This window comes from Nycticebus coucang, chromosome 17 (genome assembly GCF_027406575.1).
Source record: "Nycticebus coucang isolate mNycCou1 chromosome 17, mNycCou1.pri, whole genome shotgun sequence".
Classification (NCBI taxonomy): domain Eukaryota; kingdom Metazoa; phylum Chordata; class Mammalia; order Primates; family Lorisidae; genus Nycticebus; species Nycticebus coucang.
In genome coordinates, this window is record NC_069796.1 from 12,019,440 (window position 1) to 12,043,743 (window position 24,304).

A 24,304-nucleotide genomic window follows, 5' to 3' on the forward strand; every position below is an offset into this window, starting at 1 on the left:
CCCATCCCGTCTCATCTTTTCAGAAACGTGATTCCAGTCACGTTCTGTTCCCTTTCCACACTAAAGCTGCCCTTTCTATAGGATCACTTCCGGCAGAATGTGTGCCTTCATTTCTCTCATCTTTAAAATAAAAAATTTTTTTTGACTCCCACACCTGCCCACTTCACTTCTATGCTTTGAAATAAATACCTGTGGAAATAAAAAGTTGTTCTCTGTCTCTCGCATCTCCTCCTGAACCCACTTCAGCACTGACCACAAAGCCCTACCCCTTGTTAAATCTAACAGCACAGTCTTCTCCTACTTCCTTGAAATTTGTCTCATGCTTCTGGGACCCTCTTCCCTTTCGCTTCCCTTCCTACCTCATTGGTACCTTCATAATCTCTGCCCCTTACTCATTATCTCCCAACTCCGGAAAGGCTGGATTGCCAGAGTTCACACCTGACACTAAGGCTGAGGCCTTAAATGCCATTTATGGCCCAACAACTCCCAATTTACAGCCAGACCAGAATTCTCCCCTAAATCCAATGGCCTACTTGAGATCTCCACTCAGATGCCCATTACAACCTCAAACATTACACATCCAAAAGGAACTGATTTCATTCCCTCCCAGAAAAACTTGTTCTCCTGTAGCCTTCACCATCTCAGTACACAGTATAGGACTTTTGCATTGGTGCTGGTCAAAACCTCTTTAACTTCTGTTCTATCCATCTGCAAATCCTCTTGGCTGTATGTTCAAAATATAAAGCAAATATGACAGATTCTCAGTCCACTGCCTTTCCCCTGGACTTCTTCAACTCCTTTAATGGTACCCCTGTGTCCTGGCAGTCAGAGAAATTCTTTTAAAATGTGGGCCAGACCGGTTCACTCTTTGGTTCAACATCCTCCAGTGATCTCCTTTCTCACCAAAGCCCTTCTGATGACCTAGAAGCCCTCCAGGATCGAGCTGCACTCCGTGCACTTTTTCCTGGAGAGACATTAGTGGAAGCCTGGGGGGCCTCAAGGAGGCTGCCTGCCAGGGCTCAAAGAAAGCAAAAAGGAAGCTGGAGAAACAGGAAGAAAAGAAACCTTGTTAGACAGAGGCAGAAAGTTCAGCAATGCCACTGCCAGTGGCAACATGGAAAACGAAAAATGTACCTAATGACCTCGATGATCCAGATAAGATTTCTAGGTAAGCTGCTGAAAACACCAAGTGCCTTCCTTTTGGTCCCTTTAATAAAGTGCAAGAGGAGAGAGATAAGCTAAAAATAAGAACTATTAAAATATCAGGAAGCCAGGACTTACTGGGCTTAAAAATGAAATTTTCTCATTCCCAGTCTTATCAAAAGTCAGAAAGTGCTACAATTAAGAAATGACTCTGGGCAAAGATTGAATCCAGCTTATTGTTAGGAAAAAAAAAAAAAAACATGATATAACTGTAAAACCCTTCATTAAGTTCCCCCAAAATAATTTACTACGATGCCTCAGAGATCTTTTCAAAATAACAAAAGCTTCTTTGATAATCTTAAGGGCATTGCTCTCCAACAGCCTTGTAAGGGATCTAAGGTACAGGAACAAACCAGTTCCTCCTTTAGACCCTATCACTCTTCAGCTTAAAACTCCCAACAGATTCCCGTAATACTTAGCCTACTGTGGGCTCCTGGGCCCTACATCATACGGACCCTGCCCACCGTCCCCCTTCATCCCCCCTTACTCACTACTATCCAGTATTGCTGGTCTCCTTGACGTTCTAGAACACCTCTCAGTGGTCTCTGTCCTGGGCCACTGCGCCAGCTGTTCCTTTTGCCCACAATGCTCCTCCTGCCTACCACTCACCTGCCCTTCTTCTCATTCAAGCCTTCAGACCTTTAAACCACCTGTTACTGGGTGATCAGGCCCTTCCTGATCATCCAGTCATGTCACTCACCATCTTTTTTTTTGTAGAGACAGAGTCTTACTTTACTGCCCTCAGTAGAGTGCCGTGGCGTCACACAGTTCACAGCTACCTCCAGCTCTTGGGCTTATGTGATTCTCTTGCCTCAGCCTCCCGAGCAGCTGGGACTACAGGCGTCCGCCACAACGTCCAGCTATTTTTTTGTTTCAGTTCAGCCGGGGCTAGGTTTGAACCCACCACCCTTGGTATATGGGGCCGGCGCCCCACTCACTGAGCCGCAGGCGCCGCCCATCACTCACCATCTTATTTTTAAAACACTCATCATCACTACCTTGGTGTCTGAACATAAATTTGGGGCCTGTCTTTCCTCTGGAAATAAACTCGAGACCAAAGACTTTGTCTCTTGCTCACCACTGTAACGAAACTAAGCTCCCACACATCATCGGCTTCTGAAAGGACCACTTCTGTTAGTTCATAAGGCAACTTTCACAATTCATAGTCCAAAAGAGAAAGCAGGTTAAGTCCCAGCACCCAGAGAAAGGCACCTGCCCAGCTTCACGCAATCCCCGCAGGCCCTCTCTTACCAAAAAGGTTCTAAAAAGACAAACTAGCCACTTCACTTTTAATACATGCAATATATCTGAAATTTTATAAAACTCAAGACAAAATAATATAGGAAATATTCCAGAGAGTACATTAGTAGGCTACTGACACATCCCAATTAAATTGCTTGTTATATTCATGGAGAAAATCCTCTTAAGAGTCAGAATGAGATTAAATCAAGGTTAATTTATCAGAGGTTTTATCAAAATCTAAATTTAAAAAAAAAACCTAGTTTTCTATGATAATCAAGAAAATGTCTAGAATCACAACTCTAAAAATAACTGCTTTCCATTAGCCATCAATCAACTGTCTGAAATTCCAACTTTTACAGCTCATTCTGATTTAACCAAAAAGAAGGGCAGTCAAATTTAATAAAATAGTTATAGTAAAGGAATTAGCAATTATTCCTTTCACATACTTACTTAACTAATAAGGTGTGAGTCACAGAAATTTCTCTGGTATCTGATTTGTTGATAAGTACACTCAGCATACCTGTGTACCTTATCTTATATACAAAAATATAAATGTGTTTGTTTATATATACACATATGCAAAAATGTTTAAATATATGTGTGTGTGTGTTGAGGTTTGTCATTCCTGTCAGTTTTGTTTTCAATTATTTTTCACCTTTATCATCTTAAACTGTTCCTTTTAATCTAGTTTTGGTTAAAAAAAAAAAAAAAAAGCACTGGGTATCATTAATGAAAAATCACTTCTATACCATACAGAATCCAGTCCCTCACCTCCCTAAACCTAGAAAACAATTTATGAAAGCTGCAGGAGGAAATATTTTATTATACATGACCCATGGAAAATACACTCATGTCTATTGTGATCAAGCACTTGAGGGAAAAGGAAAAAACAGAACTATGAGAGGATTAAGTTGAAAGTGTGTCGTGCAGCTGATTCTAGACAAATATAGCTCCTTCAAGAGCATTTCTGACTCCACATCGAAATCAACACATCCAACAATGAAAGTGTGAGCCGATGAAAGTGCTACAGTGGGCAAGGGCTGCAGTGCCCAGGTGATTCTGTGGGTGCCATCTGGGAGCTCCCCTCTCAGCACTTCCAGGGTTCTTTCAGACCCATCATCTCCTGAATTCTCATGATGTATCACTTGCCTGTGTTCGGAAGAGATGAGACCCACTCTGAACAGAAAACCCTCCAGAAAAACATCATTTCTTCCTTCCTTATTAGATACTGTTCAACCATAGAGAAACAAAAAAATCTATTCTTTTATTAAAAGAACTGCTCATCATAAGCTCAGTTTCTAAATTCATGGGTTCTACAACCAGACAGCTACAGGCAACACTGCCCGGACTCAGATCCTCATATAGAATACCTCTTTCTATTAGACACTGTACACCCTACCTCTCACTCTCAGGAATATTCAAAGCAGTACCTTACCTGATCACTGCCAGCACATTAAAAATATCCTATATTCATAATTCCTTATAATCCCATAAATTTCCAACCTAATTTACTAACATCTCAAGAAAGCTTTTTTCTTTTAATATAGGTAAAATCTGGTTTAAATGAACAAAAGGAGAGGCATTAGAGAAACAAGGTGATAAATTTGAAGAACTGCAGGGAAGAAGGGAGCACCCTCACAAGAAGGGAGGTGAGGGAGGAGCTCTTGTCAAGGCCCGCCCTGCCCCGCCCACACTGTCCATGTGAGAGCTCTTCCACTCAACACCATTACAGAACACCTGCTTCACCGTGACCGAGGTGGAAACAAAGAGGTGAACAGGATTCAATCTCTGCCTCAAGGAGCTTCACTCAAATTGTGTTATTTATCAGAGAAATACAACATATATAGTCTCTGAAATTTGAGATGGGAGAAAGCCCAAGGCATTTTGGGGGAGTTGTGGAAGCTTTGGGAAGGAGGAGATGTCAGAGAGACCGTCCTGGGTAATAAGGAAGAGCAAGATTTAACCAGATAAAAATGATGGAAGGGAAGAAAACAGGAAGGTATGCAGTCCGGGAAGCCTGTGCACAAGCCCCAGACAGGGCAGAGCAGGGGAAAGCTGCAGGGAGTTCAGCACCTGCAGCGTGAGTTTGGGCAGGGAGCTGAAAAGCCACATCGCAAGAAAAGAAGCTGATGCATAAGCTAGAGCCACCAATCTTGAAGGACTTGTAAACCGTGTTTAGGAGTTTGGGTTTTCTATTAAGGATTCATTAAAAATTTTAAGCCACAGAGGAAACATCAAGTAAAGTTTTCTTCCTGAGGAAAGCTGCAGCTGCAGTGGGGAGAACCCTGGAGGGAGTGAGACCAAAGACAGGAAGGCCGGCTGAAAGCTGCTGCAGAAATCCATACTGATCTTCCGCACCTACACTAAAAATCAGAGATGGACGCAGATTCTGAAGAGGTTAGCTGGTGACTGTGAGTCCTGTCTACACCAGTTGTCCCACCGTAGTTATTTATTTTTTTTTTGTAGAGACAGAGTCTCACTTTATGGCCCTCGGTAGAGTGCCGTGGCATCACACAGCTCACAGCAACCTCCAACTCCTGGGCTTAAGCGATTCTCTTGCCTCAGCCTCCCAAGTAGCTGGGACTACAGGCGCCCGCCACAACGCCCGGCTATTTTTGGTTGCAGTTCAGCAGGGGCCGCGTTTGAACCCGCCACCCTCGGTATATGGGGCCGGCGCCTTACTGACTGAGCCACAGGCGCTGCCCTCCACCGTAGTTATTAACAGTGCTCCTTTTCACTCTCACAGTATCCTGACTTGCGGGGTGGATTATATGGTCACTCTAGGTATGAGGGGCAGAATGACAGAACTTGGTGACTGGCTGACTATGTGGGAGGGGACGCGATGTAGCCAGGCATGACAGCCAAGGTTCCAGCCTGAGCAGGGGGGTGGATGGTGGTGGCACTCACTCAGCTCTTCAAACAAGTACAGCCTCTTCGGGACACTGCAGTGAAGACTTCCTGAGGGATCTGTGGGCACATCAAGTAGGTTTAAGGAGCTTAATTCCCACATCCTCAGCTTCCATATGCACTCTGTCCTACGCCTAATCACCCTGACAACAGACCTGAAATCGAAATATCATGTAAGTTCTCCTTTCCTGCTGCACTCCATTTTTAATAGTCTCCTTTCCCAATTTGCTGCAAAAAAGGTACCTTTCACTCATGTCAAGCAGCTATCTCACACTGCCCCAGGGTATGAAAAACCCCAGGAGAAACAGGAAGACTGTTTAAATTCTACGTGAGCAAAATCGCCTTTAATAAAGACACCATAAACCCGAAGAAAGGTTTTATATTATTCTCTACCCTATACACATTTCTGGGAAAGACCAGGCAATGTGTTAGAAATGCTGCATTTTTGGTAATAATTAGGTAATTTTACAATAAGATATATTACAGAGGAGGGCATGCAGGAACTGATGATTTTTGTTTACTAATCTTGTAACTACCATCCTCCAGCTAGTGTCAAAATACACATGACTCACAAGGAGGAGACACATCGTGACAAAATAAAGTCTTGGTAAGACTTAACTGAAGGCAGACCTATCTCATCCAGGTGACAAAATGCTGTGCCTTATCTGTCTATCCATCTTAGGAATAGAATTCCAGAGTGAAATACTTTTCCCAGAGCACAAGTTAACATTCTCATTTAAGTTGACAACTGCCAGGAAGCAAGCTAGTTTGGGTGAGAGGTGTAATGATGACTGGCTCTGCCAAGGACTTATATGTCGGACACCTTCCACGAGCTGAATGAATTAAATCTGCAGTGCAGAGATTCCGATGAACATATAAAGTACATAATTAGACAAAAACGTTTTATCACAAACTTGTGTTGGCAAATGTTGAAATTAACCATTTTTTAATGTTTTGAATCTTTTCTCGCTGTACTAGATTGAATCAAATGCCTCTAAATCAAAGAAAAAAGCATAATTGAGAGAGGATAACCTAGGAAGGGTCTAGGAGAATGGACGTCTTCCCAAGGATACACTTGCAGGGTCCTCTCCATGGTGACTCAGCTCTTAGGAATTTGTAGACTTAACTTCCAGGGACCTGGAAATTTCCACTTCTGTGAAATCCTGTAGTTCTATGGGGGCTAGAATAGTTCCCACTAGATTCAAACTGACCAATGAGACAGTCCTGAACAGCCCCCCAATACTATGGGGAGGAGGGACTAGAGAGGGGAGAATAGCGATGCAGAAGAAAGGACCTAGAGGTGACAGGTCCAGTCAGACAGCCTGGTGACAGGGGAGAAAACGGCTGGCAAGAAGCAATGAAGTGGGCCCGGGGCTGGGGTAGCCGAGACGGTGGGCAGCCCCTAACTGTTCTGACTCCCCCAGAAGCAAAGAGCTCACTGGGAGGAAGAAATCTACATGCAGACTTTAACTGCGCCCCTTTGGTTTCCCCCTTTCTGGGACTTCTGAGGTAAAGGGTAGCAAATCCAGCTGCCTGATCCTCAAAGCCACACTGATTTCCACACTCTGAAAAAAGCTCTAATTATATATAACTCCTGCCTTTGAAGGAGTCATTTGTAAAGGAGCCTCAAGCAGTAATGTTAAAATAAGACAGGATTATAACTTCTGGAAATTGAACCACAGCACTGATGTAACAGACCCACATACACCTTGTTAGTCTAGACAGCCTGGATCAAGGACAAACTGGACGGCCCAAGTCGGAGCGGAGAGCAAAGCACCCTTGACACCCGGTCAAGTGCCTTCCCTGTTAAAACTCATTTTCAAATCAGAAGTAGTATGGAAATCACATTTATATTTATTATTGCTCTCAGTATCAACAAAATGCATCCCCCAAAATCTCTGAAGGCACTTTTTAGAAAATATATATCACCAACAATATTTTCTCCACCCCCCATTTCAACAGGAAAGGCCTTTTACACATTTCACACCTTACAAAGAGTTTTCATGCATTCTTTTCTGGTCCTGTAACAATCCTGAAAAGTGAGGGAAAAAAGGATTTTACTCTCAATTTAGAGATAAGCATATCAAGACGCAGACGCTTTAAGTGACTTGACCCTGTGTTAGGAACAGACACAGGACGCAAATCAATCTTGTAACTCCAGAGGCACTATCTGTCCTCCAAATCACAATTCATTTATAATAACTTCTGAGAGCTGAAAAGATGATTCAAGTTCCTGTCAACCTCCAATTAATTTCAATTCACCACATCCTTAAAGTGAAGAAGTCTGTGTGGCTGCAATTTCAGGTCTCCGCCTGTCACTGTAATGGATCTGGCCACCCCTCTCCAGTAAAGAACCGAAATTCTTTGGAAGCAGCTACTAATTAATGCTCAGACACGTAAGGAGGGACCTGCAGCTCTCCCCACCAATGCAGAAGGTGAGCACCTGCGGTCGTGGGTGTCTGACATTATCACCCAGGGAGAGTGATGGTGCTCTGGGGTTCTGCTCAGCGTGAAGAGCCCAAACAAGAAAGCTCTCATTCCTCCCCCGAGCAGGCAGAATAAAACTCTTCCCACTATATCTGTGATTATTAGATTCCTTCCAATGCTGTAACAAATTTCCACAAATGGGGGGTGGCATGAAGCAACAGAAATGAATTGCCTTACACTTCTGGAGGTCAAAAGTCCAACATGGAATCATTGAACTAAAATCAAAGTGCAAGCAGGGCCGCCCCTCTGGAGCTCCGGGGCAAATCTGCTTCCTGGCTTTTCCAGCTTCTGGGGGCTGAGTGAGCTCCTGAGGCCCCTTCTCCTAATGGCTTTCCTCAGACCTCTGCTTCCAGCAGTCACCGCCTCACCTCTCTTCCAGCACCTCTCTTCCTGCTCCTGATTGTCCTTGCTGTCACCTGCATCACCCAGCACAACCTCTCCATCTCAAGATTCTTCATCACATCTGAAAATCCCTGTTGCCGTGTAAGGTACCACCTTCCAGGCACAGCAAAGACACCCCCTGGGGCTGAGGGGCCCCACGAGGAGGGGTAGCAGCTAAACTGGTGACAGATCATCCTGGGACATACTGGGGAAGTGAACATCTCTAAGTGCTGCCCCTCTGCACTAATAGTCAGTACTTTAAGACCATAGTAAATACTCCTAATTAATAAGTGATAGGAGTGGCTAAACCCAGGTCTGACTCCCAAGGGTGCTCTTACAATCCCCACAACAGACTGCCTCACACCCACTCAAATCAAGGCGGGGAACTTTCTGTATGCTGAGCAAGGCCTTGATATAAGAGACCTCCGTCCTCACATAGACTATGTGAGTAAGAGTGACCCTGGACAGCAAAGTCAAAGTAGAACAGAGAACAGGTGGGATGCCGGGCCAAGCACCTTCTCTTCATCTCTATGGAAAGGAACTACAAGTACAAAACACCGTGGCGTACCTTGAAATTTGTTTTTGGAAGACACGGGGTCTTTCTATGTTGCCCAGACTGGTCTCAAACTCCTGATCTCAAGTGATCTTTCCACCTCAGACTTCCAAAGTGCTGGGGTTACAGGCAGGAGCCACCATCCCTGGCCAAGAAGCTGGCTTTTAAAAAAAGCTTTCATCCCATCCATTGTGTTAATTCAACCTTAATAAACACACCCTGGTGAAGAACTGTTTTTATTTCTGAGAGGTTCTTTTACAGCTCCTACCTGAGAATTGCAGTTAAGAAATTACAGTGCCCAAAGTGTCCCAAATCAAGTCAACTCCACCCCTTACAGCGCAGTTTGCTTTAACAAGGTGTATTTCTGTCTAGCTGTTATGCTTTACACATGGGTAACACCTGAATCAATGCATTTGTTACATGAATTTTCCAGACTTGATTTCATGAAATGTATAGCTAATGACATTTGTGCTTTAAAAAAAAAAAAAAAAAAAAATGCCATGCAATGTTCCAGGCAGTAAATTCTCTTTCCCTGAATTCCTGAGAACTCACATTCACATACCTTGCACACATCGGGCATGTGATAATAACCTGCTGACTGACCCAGGGACACACAAGAACGTGAGGGCTCCAATAAAGGCTTCTTATCACAAGGTCAGTCAGACATCTACTGATTTAAAATGTTCAACAAATGTTGAACAAATGTGAAGTATGTGAATTGCCTAGAAACAAAATTCATTCGTAACTCAAGTCTGCAAAACCACCTCATCAGGAGATCACAGTGGCTGAAAGGTGCTGGAGATGTGCAGACTTGGGTTTGAATCCCCACAGTAATAACATGCTCATTATGTGACCTTGGGAAAGGGGCTTTAACCTTCTCAGCTGGTGTCTCGTCAGCTGTCATGGCAAGACAATACTTACTTTGTAGGGTTGCTCTGAGCATGTGATAACCTATGAAAAATGTATCTAGTCGGACCACCAGTGCTCTGATGAGGGGGTGATGATGAGACGGGGGTGCTGCTGATGATAAATGATGAGTTCTGGGCTTCTCGGTTTGCCTGGTTCTCCAGGATGGGCACGGAATACCCTGGCACGAGGCCCATCCGTCCTGCAAACAGGCTCAGCAGGCACATTGCTCTCCTGTTCTCCAGGGTAGCTGCCTATCTTCTCGTGCAACACAAACTAATCCAAGAGATGGCACAAAGCCCTCCGTGACACCTTTCACCTTCAGCCACTGCCAGTCCCACTCTCATGCTTATATTGTGCTGCTGAAGAGCAGTGGGGCAGGCGGCTGGGCGAGTCCCCTCCAGCCTCAGCCAGAGTTCCAGCCTGGCCCTAAGGATGATCCATAACCAAGGCATGGAGGGGGCGGGGAGGGAAAGCCTAGGGCTTCTCACGGATGGGGGCATCTTCTCTTTCCTAGTCTCTTTCTTCCCTTTTACCTCCAGATCTACCACTTCTTTTCTTTTTTTTTTTTTTTTTTAATTTACTACCACTTTTTTTCTTATATGCCCCCCAAGTTGACCTAAGGGGTCTGCCTTATTCTCACCACCTCCTACAACTAAAAGGGATCAGACAATACATTTGAACGTGCAAAGACCAGGCAACCTCTGCAAATCATGTTTTATCTGAGCTCACTAGCAAGAAAGAACAAAGTCACAAAGCAATTCCGAAAACCTACTTTCTTCATTTACACACCTGATATTCTTACCATGTCAAAACAATACGACTTGAGAGTTTTCTTTTTAATTTTATTTTCACTTAAAACCTATATTATAAACAATAGTCTATGTTAGCACAAATGCCAAACCTTAGAAGTAAAGATAAGAAGAAAAAATATCGGTCTTAATATAAACCCTACAAAACTTTCAATCAATGTGAACCGCTAATTCTTTTGCAACAATAGAGGCCACTGTTTCGAAATTCTCTTGATTGCCTTACCTTGGTGAAGTAAAAAAAAGGAGAAAAGGAGACCAGAAGGTCTATACATGTATAACTCCTGCAAAACGAGGTTTCCAGCAAGGTCCAACATACTAGATAATATCAGGAAACCACAGTTTCCTCTGCTAGAAAAAATATTACTTCGAAAGTGAATGTAATATAAAGTATCTTCTATTGCCTTCAATTTATTTATTTTTATTTTTATCTATATATATATATTTTTTTTTTTTTTTGCAGTTTTTGGCTTTGAACCCGCCGCCTCAAGCATATGGGGCCCCTTTGAGCCATAGGCGCCACCCACAATTTATTCTTTCAGTATAGATTTTTCGGTTCTGCTATATTTAATTGTGGCCTCTGCAAGATAGAGTTCAATGAACTCCTGAAGAAGTCCATTCCCATTCTTTGCGGTACGCATTAATGTCCAAGAGCCTTTAGAAAGTCATCCCTTCCCATGGAAAGCTCAAATTTTTTACTCTTGTCTTGTGAAACCCTCCTGTGAAACACAAGTTATAAAAGTAAAGAAAAACCATGAGTTATCACCATCAACAGCGTTCCATTTGCCTGCGTCTTTTCATCCTGGGACATTCTGGGGCCAGTGCACAGAAATACCACTCAGAAAATCACATCACTGAATGGACCCTGAGTGGCCTGGCGGAGGCCAGGAGAACCCATGAAGGAAGAGGAGAAAATCTTTATATCTACAGCAACTGAATGGATGGAAAATAAAAGGCAAGTCAAATTCGGTTTGTTTTGTTGTTGTTGTTTTGAGACAGAGCCTCAAGCTGTTGCCCTGGGTAGAGTGACGTGGCATCACAGCTCACAGCAACCTCCAACTCCTGGGCTCAAGCGATTCTCCTGCCTCTGCCTCCCAAGTAGCCAGCACTACAGGTGCCCGCCACAACACCCGGCTAATTTTTGGTTGCAGCCGTCATTGTTGTTCAGTGGTCCCGGGCTGGATTCGAACCCTCCAGTTCAGATGTATGTGGCTGGTGCCTTAGCTGCTTGAGCCACAGACACCGAGCCCAAATGTGGTATTTTTAAGGTAAGCATAGGAGAATTTTGCATAACAAGGCTGTGTCTCTGTGAGGTGAAGACCTTTCTTAGAGCAGCCAAAAGTCTCATTAATGGGTATCCTTTCTTCCTACAAAACTATCACCTGCAAAGTTTTTCCACTGTGGAGAATTTCTTAAAAACTCTCTGCCCCCAAACCAGACAGGAAGTTATTCTGAGTTAACCCTCGTGAACAACTGACATCAGAATCAGAAGCCAGGCTGCCTTTACTGCTCCTACTCCACCAAGCTCATGAATGAAAATTTCTTTTTTTTTTTTTTTGTAACTGCTCATTCCACCTTTAAAACTTAGATGGGAGATAAATACTATGTTTTTATTCTGTATGTCTTTCTTCTCTTTAACCATTGCCTTTCTTAAAAGGCAACAATACCTACCACTTTAAGAGAACAGCCACTTGTCCCCTACCACGTAGTGAGTGACATATTCCATCTTGCTGCCACCACAAAGGGAGAGCACTCCCGACATTGTGGTCGCAAAACTGGAACCCACATAAGCCTCTGCAAGACGGTACACACCCGGAGGAGTAGGGAATCCCGCCACTCCACAGGCTTTCAGCAGAAGAGGAAAAAATACAAAGCAATCAGAAGCGGAAAACTTGTCTGAGGTTTTCAAAGTCATTTTCAGTTACAAAGAACCTAACCCACCTAAAACCACATTAGGAAAGGTGGAATGAAATTTATAACCAGAAAAACGTTAACACGAAGTCACGGAACTCACCGTCTGATGGCTTCTGTCACAGTACCGCAGCCCGAAATAATCTATCTCCACAAGGTTTATGTGACGGAATACGTGGTCAAGGACAACGGAACCTTTCGTTGACTTCTGAAAAAATAATTCATAGTTTTATTTTTTTTTTTAAACAAGGTGTCCTGTCATTGTCTCTGGGACTTAATCATGGTTCTCATCCTTCATTAGCTTTGCTCATGATGGAGCAATTTTACCAGACCAAGGATGTCTTTTTACATTTGCTTTTTTAAATCTACTTTAAAAATTGCTTAGGAAAATAATTTTTAAATGGCAGTAGGTTTTAAACATATGCTTCCTTTCTTCCAGAACTAGAAATTATGTGTATTTTCAAAACAAAATTCTCTTCATGAAGATAATCTCTCATAAGAGAATCTACTAAATACAGACAAAAAAACTTGATTAAAAAAGTCCCACCATTGTGTCATTTTAAGAAGCAAATGTCACCAACAGCATTAGTCTCACAACTAAAAGAAAAGATACAGAAAATTAAAATAACAATAATCAAAGCTTTTATTTTCAAACTTCAAATAATACACCCATAGAATAAAACTGCTAAAGCTAATGTTCTGAAAAGCCCTGGTACAGGTATTTTCCTTTTTCTCTTTCACATAAGCACAGACACAAAGAAAACATTTCTCTTGGCTGCTTTTTAAATGTTGATACATATCTAAAAAGCTAATCCCTCTCGTCTCCGTGCCCTTGACAGAAGAATCTTAATTTAAAGAATGCACTTATCATCTAACCTATTAAGTATCAATTATTCATACATATAAGAAACACTTCATCAGCAAACACCACTCCACATTTCTCATTAATCTTGAAAATAATCCATTTCGATATCATAGTACAGACACAGACATTTGTTGCTGACAGGTGTAATAGTGTAACAAAAGTAGTTCCCAAGAAGTTACACACTGTGGTAATGAGGCAGGGCTTTTGTTCCGCTGCAACTTCCTCAACCACTGGCCACTGTGCGCCCCTCCCTCCTCCCACCCCCACCCCAGGTGTGGACCCTGCACCGCTTTCAGAAGGCCGTGGCGCTCTTGGAAATGGACTGTTAACCTCAGGGAATAAAATGGCTGGTCTGAAGTGATCAAAGTCTCCAAAGGGAGAAACCAATTTCTGTTACAAACCCTATAGGTATTTTGTTCTCCTCTGAATTACTTTGGTTAAAGTAATTCATTCCTTTCATTCAATTTCATTGGTCCCTTTTTCAAAATCAATAAATAATTTATTTATAAGCTAAAAGCCTTCCATAATGGACCTTTAGGTTGGCAGGCATTTTTCTCCATAATCACAACGCCACATCGATAGATGTCTCTCTGTGCTCATTTACCTGTGCATTTCTCTGGGATAAAAATCTGGCATGTAAAATACTCACGTGAAGGATATGTACTCTTACAATTACAGAGGGCACTACCAAAGTGACCATCACCATTCATTCAAAACAGTGTATGTTTCCCCACCTCCTTGCCCACAATTTCTTCCAATCTGATTGAAAAGAAAAAAAAGGTAGGGGGAGAATTGTTTCAATTTACAATCTCCTGACACTAATAAAAGCACACACTCTTTCACGTGTTTGCCAGGCCACTGCATTTCTTGGCATTGGGGGTAGGAGTTCTAGTCCTTCCTTTTCAAAGCCCTGCTCCCATTTTCTTCTATTTTCTTACTTCATTGGCCAGAACCTAATAAAAGGATAACTGGTAATTGTGAGGACATGCATCCTTATCTTCTCCCTGGTTTTAACGGAATTGCTTCTAAAATGTTCCCACTAAATATAACTGGTACTGTATAGCCAAAATAAGTGCCCTTCTATTCTGCTTTATTTGGTCTTTTTAATTTTGTTTTGCTTTTTAATCAAGAATGAGTGATAGGTTTGGCACCTGTAGTTCAAGCGGCTAGGGCGCCAGCCACATACACTGGAGCTGGCGCGGTTTCAATCCAGCCCAGGCCTGCCAAATGACGATGACAACTACAACCAAAAAAAAAAAAAAAGAAAAAAATAGCTGGGCATTGTGGCAGGCTCCTGTAGTCCCAGCTACTTGGGAGGCTGAGACAAGAGAATCTATGAGCCCAAGAGTTGGAGGTTGCTGTGAGCTGTGATGCCACGGCACTCTACCCAGGGCGACAGCTTGAGACTCTGTCTCTAAAAAAAAAAAAAAAAAAAAAAAAAAAATGAGTGATAATGTTATCAACTTTCTGGTAATCAGATGATTATACAATATTTGTCCTTTCATGTATCAATTACATTAAAAGCTTCTAAGGTCAAATATTCTGGAGAGAAAGTGTCATTTTGTTCTGGGTACATAACAAACCTTCTCCCTATTCAGAAAGAATCCCCTATTGCATGGGTCTTGGTGAAGGCAGGAACCTGACTCCCCAACACCTGACAGCTAGACCACAGGTGCATGACGTGACTTCAGCCAAGGCCTTGACTTCTGAGCAAGTGATACAAAGAAGGAAGGGTTAGGATTCATTCATAGCACCAGCTCCCAGCAGCAATGGGGTGCCCAATAGCAGAGGCATCCAGAGGAGCAGTTAGCTACAAAAAACAGTAGGAGGGACTAATTTCCGAGCCAGATTTTCCAGCATTATTGAGTTCCTCAGTAGGAATAGCCAGCAATCCACCACCTCCCTTTCCCTGTCCCCTAGAAGAAGTGAATATACTATATGTTTGACCCACAAGCCATGCCCCAAGTAAAAGTCCTGAGTGACAGTGTAGAAAATTGGGTCCAACAGGATACTGAAAATATCATCATAAATACAAAAAGCATTTGTAAGTGCATCCTTCATGTAACTGTATCAAGCAAGTGTTCTTAAAGCAAACTCTGGCTATGTATCTACAAAAAGAATTTATTGAAGAGACACTGAGTATCTCCAAAGACCTGACCCTGATGGCGACCTGGGGTTTCTTCTGACCCCCACATATCCACAGCCACTAAGCTTGGAATAGTCCATCCATCATCACCACCACCTTTCACAGCTCCCCTGCCCGTGTTTGGGCTAGTTATGATTTTTACCTGCAATGGTTTCCCGTTTGCCTTTCATGATTTTTTTCTTATAATTGATGGCCCATTAAGATCAAATTTTCTTATTTTTCAGCCTACTGTAGAAAATGCACACACATCTTTCCTGCCACTTCAAAATATTTCTGGAATGCTGGCATTGGAGGCTAGTGGTCCATCTTAATGTAACCTTCCTTAAGAGTCCCTTCTCCTCTACCTAGGCACAGACCGGAAAGGTCAGAATAGGAGCAGGTAGAGCCCCACAACTCCACCTAATTCTTCTATCCCAAATGGGTAAACAAGTGGTCTGTGAACAAAAGAGGAAAAATGATGCCCAAAATAATGGCAATAAAATGTTTAGGATTCTTTGGGCGGCGCCTATGGCTCAGTCGGTAGGGCGCCGGCCCCATATACGGAGGGTGACGGGTTCAAACCCGGCCCGGCCAAACTGCAACCAAAAAATAGCCGGGCGTTGTGGCGGGCTCCTGTAGTCCCAGCTACTCGGGAGGCTGAGGCAAGAGAATCGCTTAAGCCCAGGAGTTGGAGGTTGCTGTGAGCTGTGTGAGGCCACGGCTCTCTACCGAGGGCCATAAAGTGAGACTCTGTCTCTACAAAAAAAAAAAATGTTTAAGATTCTTTAACATGTAAATCAAGCCTGGCTTTATCAAAATTATTTTTATGCCTCTACATTCACTAGAAATGATAGGGCTTTTTCATACATATGATTTCTAAAGCATGAAAAGGACCTAATACTCTACTCACGAAGAATATCAAAAAGAGCAAGGTTAGAAAAACAGCAAAAAACTTCATGCACAGGAGGAAATCAGCACCTTTAGCAATTTTCCAAAACTATCCTTCCAAAACTACCAGAACATAGACTACTGAACTCCATGACAGTTTTGCATTTCTGTAGATTCTAGTGCTGATCTATTTATAATTTTACTTTATAAATATTATCTTTTAATATAATTTCTCTAACCTTTATAGAGAAACCACAAGGAAAGCAGCCCTTGTTACGCAATGAATTCAGCGCTGACCTAGGAAAAATGTGATGGTTCACGATTCCTTCTACAGTTTCTGAATAGCACAGGTGTGTCCACATATATACCTGGAGCAGGGCCAGGTGGGTCTCAGAAATGCTGTATTTCTGCCACACCTTCAAGCAAACATGCGCAGGGAAACCGCTTAACTTCTCATCTGTCATACTATAATACTTTCTGACAAGACTCAGAAAGCACGGACGTCAGTGGTAAATTGCTCCTGGGGGCGGGGTATATATCCCAGCTCCTATTTCTGCTAGTCCTGCCCTAATCCTCTGCTAGTCCTTCCAATAATCCTTCCCCGAATTTGTATTTGGTGTTATGGCTTCTGTCCTCTTACTTCTGGATAATTTCATTCTTCGTGTGCGTTCTTCATAGAGATTGCCTGTGGGCCTATATTGGGCAGTTACGGTATAAAGCCTTCAGGTCATAAGAAATCGTCTATGAATAAAGAAATTAAGAACTGATAGAGCACTTATATGAGAACCAAAGTGGAAACTCAAGTATAGTAGGCCAGGAACGAAATCAGCTCCAGAATTTATTATGGAAAGAAAGGACAAGTACCAGAAGGATACTGGGAAACATGTGACTTCATTCATTCAGGTATGAGCACCTATTACATGCCAGCAAATGATTAGTCTCTAGAAGATGGAAAAGTATACTAACAAGTGCCAGGAGAGAGGAGGCTGCATCCAGAACACCCTACAAAGAAGTGTTACAGGGGAAGTCTTTCACCCACCTATAGAACCCTAGAGATGCCCCAGGGCTCTGAGTGACAATAAACTTCTAAAAGGTAGTCTCTGGAAAGTGAGATGGGGGAGAGGGATGGTTTTCATCAGAAGTTCCTTTGGGCCTTGACTAGTTACCAGGCACATTTATTACCTGCATAAAAACAAGCTTAGAAAGAAAAAGCGTACTGAATAGAAATTAGTCATTACCCTTATTTGCTCATGGAGGCACCTGTTTTGGGGGAAACTTGGCATATACACCAGAGTTATTAAGTAAAGCAATGAAAAGAAAAAAGATAGGACTATGGTGGTAAGCTGTCAATCTGTTGACCATTTTTATACATAAACAATAACACTCCCCATCACCTTCCAAAAGTTATGTGATAGCTTTTTAACCTGAATTCCTCTCCAGCCCTTTGAGCAGGTAGATCTATCACAGAGTTAACACACCAGGGTGGAGGCCACACACCCCGGGCCCACCAGCCCAGTCCTCAGCACTGAACCCAGAGCTCCATTTCTAAGTCACACCGTTAAGTTTGAAATTTAAGGAGAGTTTGATTCTTAACTTTCCTTCTTTTCAGTATTTGGCAATACTGAAAAAAAGAAGGAAAAGAAGGAATCCTATTTCAAAAAAGAAATAGGATTATATTTAACAACATGGTAGTTTTTAATTTCCTGGCCATTTCTAGAAGAAATCTCTGCTAAAGTGGGAAATTCATCAAGATGCCACAAAATAAGATATAACAACAACTACAGCACTTAACAACATAACCACGAATTTTCTTAATTAGAAGAATAAATTGAAATTTCGTCCTAGATAATGGACCTCCACTAATGAGACTTTTTTTTTTTTTTTTTTTTTTTTTGCAGTTTTTGGCCGGGGCTAGGTTTGAACCAGCCACCTCTGGCATATGGGGCCGGCGCCCTACTCCTTTGAGCCACAGGTGCCGCTCCAATAATGAGACTTTTGCGAGAATGAGTGAAGTACTATCACAGATTATCAGGAAAAGAGTGTTCTTCCCACCCCAGGTTTCATGAGCTCTCCCTGGGTCTTGCATGATACCCGTTCCATGATCTGGAATATCTGCCCTGCTCTTGGTCCCTTACCCTTCAAAATCCAGTTCAAATGCCGCCTTCTCCATAAAACCGATCCTTAGCTTCTCAACCTCATTATGAACCTTATTCTCTCACTGACCCTAAAACTTCCTATTTTTGCCTGTCTCTGAGGTCTATGAAGGCCTTTTATGAAGGCCATGTATCAGTTCTCTTTTCTACTGATGTTTAGACATTTGGAAAGCAGGTGCTGAGAATCACACACCACTTCATTTCTATGCAATCCAACAATTTACCCCTAGTAATAATTCTCTAACAGTTCATTGAGTTAGTACTAAGGAATAATAATCTTTCCTTCCTATCTTCTTACAAGGATTTCCATTTTTCCTGAACGATCAGTCTTATAAAAGTAAAGAGAAAAATGGATGGATGCATTTATCTTATTCTTTCAGCATATCCAAAGTTATTTGGTTTACTTTTAATTTAAAAATATACATTTGTTTCAGTGGTATAATCCCGATAGACTCAACATATTCTACAGATGGTATAAGGAATAAATATCTCATATTTGAAATTTATAAGACATCAAAAAATAAAAGAGGGTTTACATTCAATGTTTACATATAAAACATATTTCATTGCATAAGGAAAACTATCTCTAAATAAGTTCAATAGGAATTTGATTTTCCATCATCAGAAAAATGAAAGACTGGACATGAGACAAGAAAAAAAAAAATAAAAATAAAGGAACATCTTATTTTTTACAACTACTCAAAAACACTTCATTTCAAGGTAATGATATGTTAACTTACTTTTAAAGTGAGCATATATAAATGGCTAGGGCATATTTCTGGATTGAGAGTGATTTGACACTTAACTCTCAGCAGATAGATCACTTACATTGCTGACATACTACCAACATTCTAGAAGGAACAGACCTACAAAAGGCTTATAATCTTCGAGGAGGACTCCCAAGTAGGACAAGTTTACTCGAAAATACCATCAGTGCAGCTTTCAACCAGAACAAAGAATACTTCAAATGAGTAATAACACCTTTGCAGATTAACTCGACATTACAAACCAGAAAGACAGGTTTTTTGCCAGCTGCACAAAATGATAACTATTACATTTGAGACAAATAGCTTACTCCTTCAGAAAAGAGAAATGAACACTGCAAAAACTTCCAGTTATGCCTTTAAAAATTCACTATATCTTTATATGGTACTTGGAACACCATTAGAGTCCAAGTTAACATCAGTCATGTTAAATTTTTTGGCTTAGTCCTACTAGCAGGGGCACGAGAGCTGCTTAGGGGTGGGTGGGTATTCTTTCTCAGGGCATAACTATTAACCACCATCCAGTGTTAAGTTTCCCTCACCCTCCTGATGGGCAACAGGGAAAGAAAACTCTCATGTAGTTATTAAAAACTGAGTCAAGATGGCAGGGCACAGTGGCTCACGCCTACAATCCTAGCACTCTGGGAGGCCGAGGTGGTGAACTGGTTGAGCTCTCGAGACCAGCCCAAGAAAGAGCAAGACCCCATCTCTACTAAAACAATAGAAAAATTAGCTGGCCAGGTGTCATGGTGGGCACCTGTAGGCCCAGCTATTCGAGAGGCTAAGGCAAGAGGATCACTTGAGCCCAAGAGTTTGAGGTTGCTGTGAGCTGGGACTTCACCACAGTACTCTACCAAGGGCAATGGAGTAAGAGTCTGACTCAGCTCAGCACCCATAGCTTAGTGGGTAGGACACCAGCCACATACACCAAGGCTGGCGCGTTCGAAACCAGCCCAGGCCTGCTAAACAACAATGACAACTACAACAAAAAAAATAGCCAGGCATTGTGGAGGGTGCCTGTAGTCCCAGCTAATTGGGAGGCTGAGGCAAGAGAATCACTTAAGGCCAAGAGTTTGAGGCTGCCCTGAGCTGTGACGCCATAGCACTCTACTGAGGGCGACATAGTGAGACTCTGTCTCCAAAAAAAAAAAAAAAAAAAAAAGAGAGAGAGAAAGGAATGTTCTTAACACATGTTGCAAAACAGGCAATATTCTTCATTATTACATGCCTGGAGAACCTTGTAAACCAGCCCTGCCTCATCTTACAAGTGAGCAAACTGAGATCAGAAAGATGACTGACTTGCCCATGGCTACAGAACCAGCGAAGGGGAGATCTAGGAAAACAATCGGTGCAGCATAATAGCCATTAACCAAGCATGTGCCTCTCCCTGTTACAAATTCTCTTACAACAGGAACTCGCAAAAATCTTGTCAGTAACAAAATAAAACCAAAAGGAAAATATCAGACCACAAGGAAGCTTAGAGATTAAATAATAGATAAGAGCATTCTTTAACAATAGAAATCAGAATTCCCATAGAAGGGAACTACTTTCAAGACTAATTTAAAGCATATTCCTTGATTTCTTCACTTGCATTAAAAAATTAAATCCTAATAAATATAAATGCCTGAATCACAGTCAAATTTTCATCTCTCTCATTTGCCTTGGATATCCTTAAAACGTTTCCAATTCAAGAATGCTATGAACCTCAAAAATTCATCTTTCTAAATGCACTCTGGTATTTTGGATTTCAAAACAGAAAAGGACATTATGGAAAAACTGCCGAAATCCAAAAATAATCTGTAGTTTAGTCACCACCACTGTATCATCGTTAATTCTCCGGTTTTGACAAATATACTATCACATGATTATTTAAAGTTATTATTTAAAGGTTGCGTGAAGAGTATTCAGGAACTCAATCTTTACAACTCTTCAGCAAACCTGGTTTTATTTCAAAATAAAAAGGTTTTGAAAATTAACCTTTGGTGCTAAAACAGTTCCATAGGCAATATAAGAGGCACATCAAGTAAACAGAAACCCCACCTGGTCCATCCTACTCATTACAAATCAGAGAGGGAAATCAGTGTTGAAATATGGGGCAAAAGAGGGAAGGAGGGAGGTGGGTGGGGCCTTGGTGTGTGTCACACTTTATGGGGGCAAGACATGATTGCAAGAGGGACTTTACCTAACAATTGCAATCAGTGTAACCTGGCTTATTGTACCCTCAATGAATCCCCAACAATAAAAAAAAAAAAAAAAAAAGAAATATGGGGCAAAAAAAGGCATTTGCACACCACAGTCTTTTACTTTGTGAGGAAAAACAAAATGGGTTATATATCCTTAAGATGAAATCTTTGAGATTTCCTTAATAACCTTCTTTATTCACAACATAAGCTCATAGCCTTACAGAGCAAGAGAGCAGGTATTAAGCCAAGATCTGTGCTTTACAAACATATTCCCTCACTTCAGATTTAATCATTTAAACTCTAATTTGAATGAGTTTAATATAATCTTTATGTTATAAAAATGAAAAGATATTTCAGAATCTTTAAATATGCCGTTTAACAATTACAAACTCATCCTCGAAGCAAGTTAACATTCTATTTTATATAGAACATTTAAGAAAAAGTTTTAAAAATCCTATCGCCTTCTGCTCAATTTTTTCAAGACGTGGCGCAGTAAAGATTGCCACAGATTTTTTGGACCCTCTTCTCATTTAGAGGTGGGGTCTATTCCCGTCTCCTTGCTTCTGGCCAGCCTTTGACTGCTTTCACCTGTACAGTATTGTGTAAGAGATGTTAAGGCAGTTCCAGCCTCACTTTTAAAACAAAAGGCTGCTTTACTCACAGTGTCTTGGAGCCCTGGGCCCCCATGTAAGAAGCCCAACTACTCTTCTAGAGAGAATGTGGGGAGACCTTGAGGATATATGAGAAGTGGGGCTCAACCCAGCCCATCTTTCAGATGCCCTGCAAAGGCACCAGGCCTGTAAAGGAGAGATTTTCAGCATCTAGACCAGGGGTCCTCAAACTGCGGCCCGTGGTGAGGCGGTGTGATTGTATTTGTTCCCGTTTTGTGTTTTTACTTCAAAATAAGATATGTGCAGTGTGCATAGGAATTCGTTCATAGTTTGTTTGTTTTTTTTAACTATAGTCCGGCCTTCCAATGGTCTGAGGGACAGTGAATTGGCCTCCTGTTTAAAAGGCTTGAGGACCCCTGATCTAGACTGCTCCAACCGCCCAGTCCATCCAATAAGTGCTCCCAGTCACTGCCACATGGAGAAACACTATCCCGCCAATGTCCTGACCTACAAATCAGGATTTGATAAAATGGCTACTGTTTCAAGCCACTAAGTGGTGGGTAGTTTGTTCCACAACTACACAACCGTAGATAACCAGACTATTTATTGGTAAAACCCAAATAGTCTCAGACTAGATATATGGATCCCCACAAAGAATAAAGCACGCACCAAACATTAAGTAAATCTTGTCTTCCTGTTTCAATCAAGTCAGGTAAAATACACACATTACATTAAAAGCCTCAAAGTTTTCCAATTAAAAGATATTTTGTACCCACTTTCAATCTCCCTCACACCATAGCCCTTCCCTCACCTTGTTTCTGGAATGCCGTGAAACTTGTCCCTGGGTATCTCCACCCTAGCTTGTTATGGGACACTTGTTTGTCATGGGACTCACTTGTTAAGGGACTAGCTTGTTAGTTACGGGACCCCCTGGTCACGGGGCTTCGGCACAACACCACATCAACAGCAGTGACCACACAAAGCTTCCATATCTTCATGGAAAACAGAATGATTCCAAGGCTGGGATACCAAGTACATGACCTGAAATAACTTCTTATACCAAAAAGGAAAGGAGTGCTCACATAATTATGGAGCCATTCCAAAAGAGCATTTCAAAAGCTAGGAGCTAGCCTGAAGGGACTGCTCTAGTCACACTTGGGACAAAGAGAGCATGAGAATAAATGTATCGTATTGTCACCCAAGAGGAATCCATGATTCCAGATGAATAAAACATATATATGAATAAATAAGTTAGAAGAGAAAACACTTCCTTACAATAAAAGGCCAACTAGTAAAGACTGGACGAAATGACAGAATTAGAAACCTTGTGTGGGGGTGACACGCACTGATCCATCCAGGGAATATCAGCCTCATGTTTTCAACTTACTCAAAAATGGTTCAATAAGAGAAAAACACTGACAAAGCCTATTTTAACAACTGCACCTATGAGTGAAGGGCTTCTAGCAACAGTCCCCAGCCTTTTGGGCACCAGAGACCAGTTTCACGGAAGACAATTTTTTCATAAACCAGGAGTGGGGAAGATGGTTTCCAGGATGATCCAAACACATGACATTTATTGTGCACTTTATTTCTATTATGATTATGTTGTAAGGTACAATGAAATATGGTCTCTGAGCAGCCAAACCTCTCTGCTAATCATAATCATATTTGCAGCTGCTCCTCTCGGCATCTCCGCCCCAGCTCCACCTCAGATCATCAGATTAGATTCCCAGTTAGATTCCCGTAAGGAGCAGGCAAGCTAGATCCCCCCCATGTGCATTTACAGTAGGGCTCACATTCCCGTGAGGATCTAATGCCACCCCTCATGTGATAGAAAAAGCTCAGGGCTGGGGTGAGTGCTGGGGAGCAGCTGTAAACACAGACGAAGCTTTGCTGGCTCTCCTGTCATCCACCTACTGCTCTGCCGTCCTGTTAAAACATGCTGCATTCCAGTACCAGGCTGCAGCCCTGGGGAGCAGGAGCCTTGGATGTACAGAGGTCTTCGTATTATTCTTGTAGTTCTTCTGTATTTGAAATTATCTTGACATGAACAGTTAATAAAATCTCTCATCCTCTCCTATTCAAGGGCCCTCACAGCCCTGGGCCTTGCTCACTCTTGCACCCATTGGAGCCTCCTGGTCCCTCCGCATCTTGGTCCCACAGTCCCTCCTCCCCACCTGGCTAATCCTCAGTCTTTTTGTCCTTTCTTCGGAGATCAGTGAGGGGACAAAGCTGTGTGGGAAAGTGGGAGGAGAAGGCTGTGGTCTCCTATGGTCTTTCATCCGCGTGCCATCGCATACATATTACGGGCTTCTC

At 42.2% G+C, this 24,304-nt stretch overlaps 1 protein-coding gene across 5 annotated transcripts in view; it reads right to left on the reverse strand.

Annotated features, from left to right (window-relative positions):
- Positions 1-24,304, reverse strand: part of EPB41L4A (erythrocyte membrane protein band 4.1 like 4A) — a 238,070-nt gene that overhangs the window by 145,488 nt on the left and 68,278 nt on the right. For 4 of the 5 annotated variants that reach the window (XR_008375291.1, XM_053567384.1, XM_053567383.1 and 1 more), the window contains exon 2: positions 12,503-12,607. Coding sequence is in view for 4 of the 5 variants with exons in the window: in XM_053567384.1 (XP_053423359.1) it covers positions 12,503-12,607 (105 nt within the window). In the remaining variant the exon portion in view is untranslated. The remainder of the gene's footprint in view (positions 1-12,502; positions 12,608-24,304) is intronic. The other variant, XM_053567382.1, reaches the window with a different exon arrangement.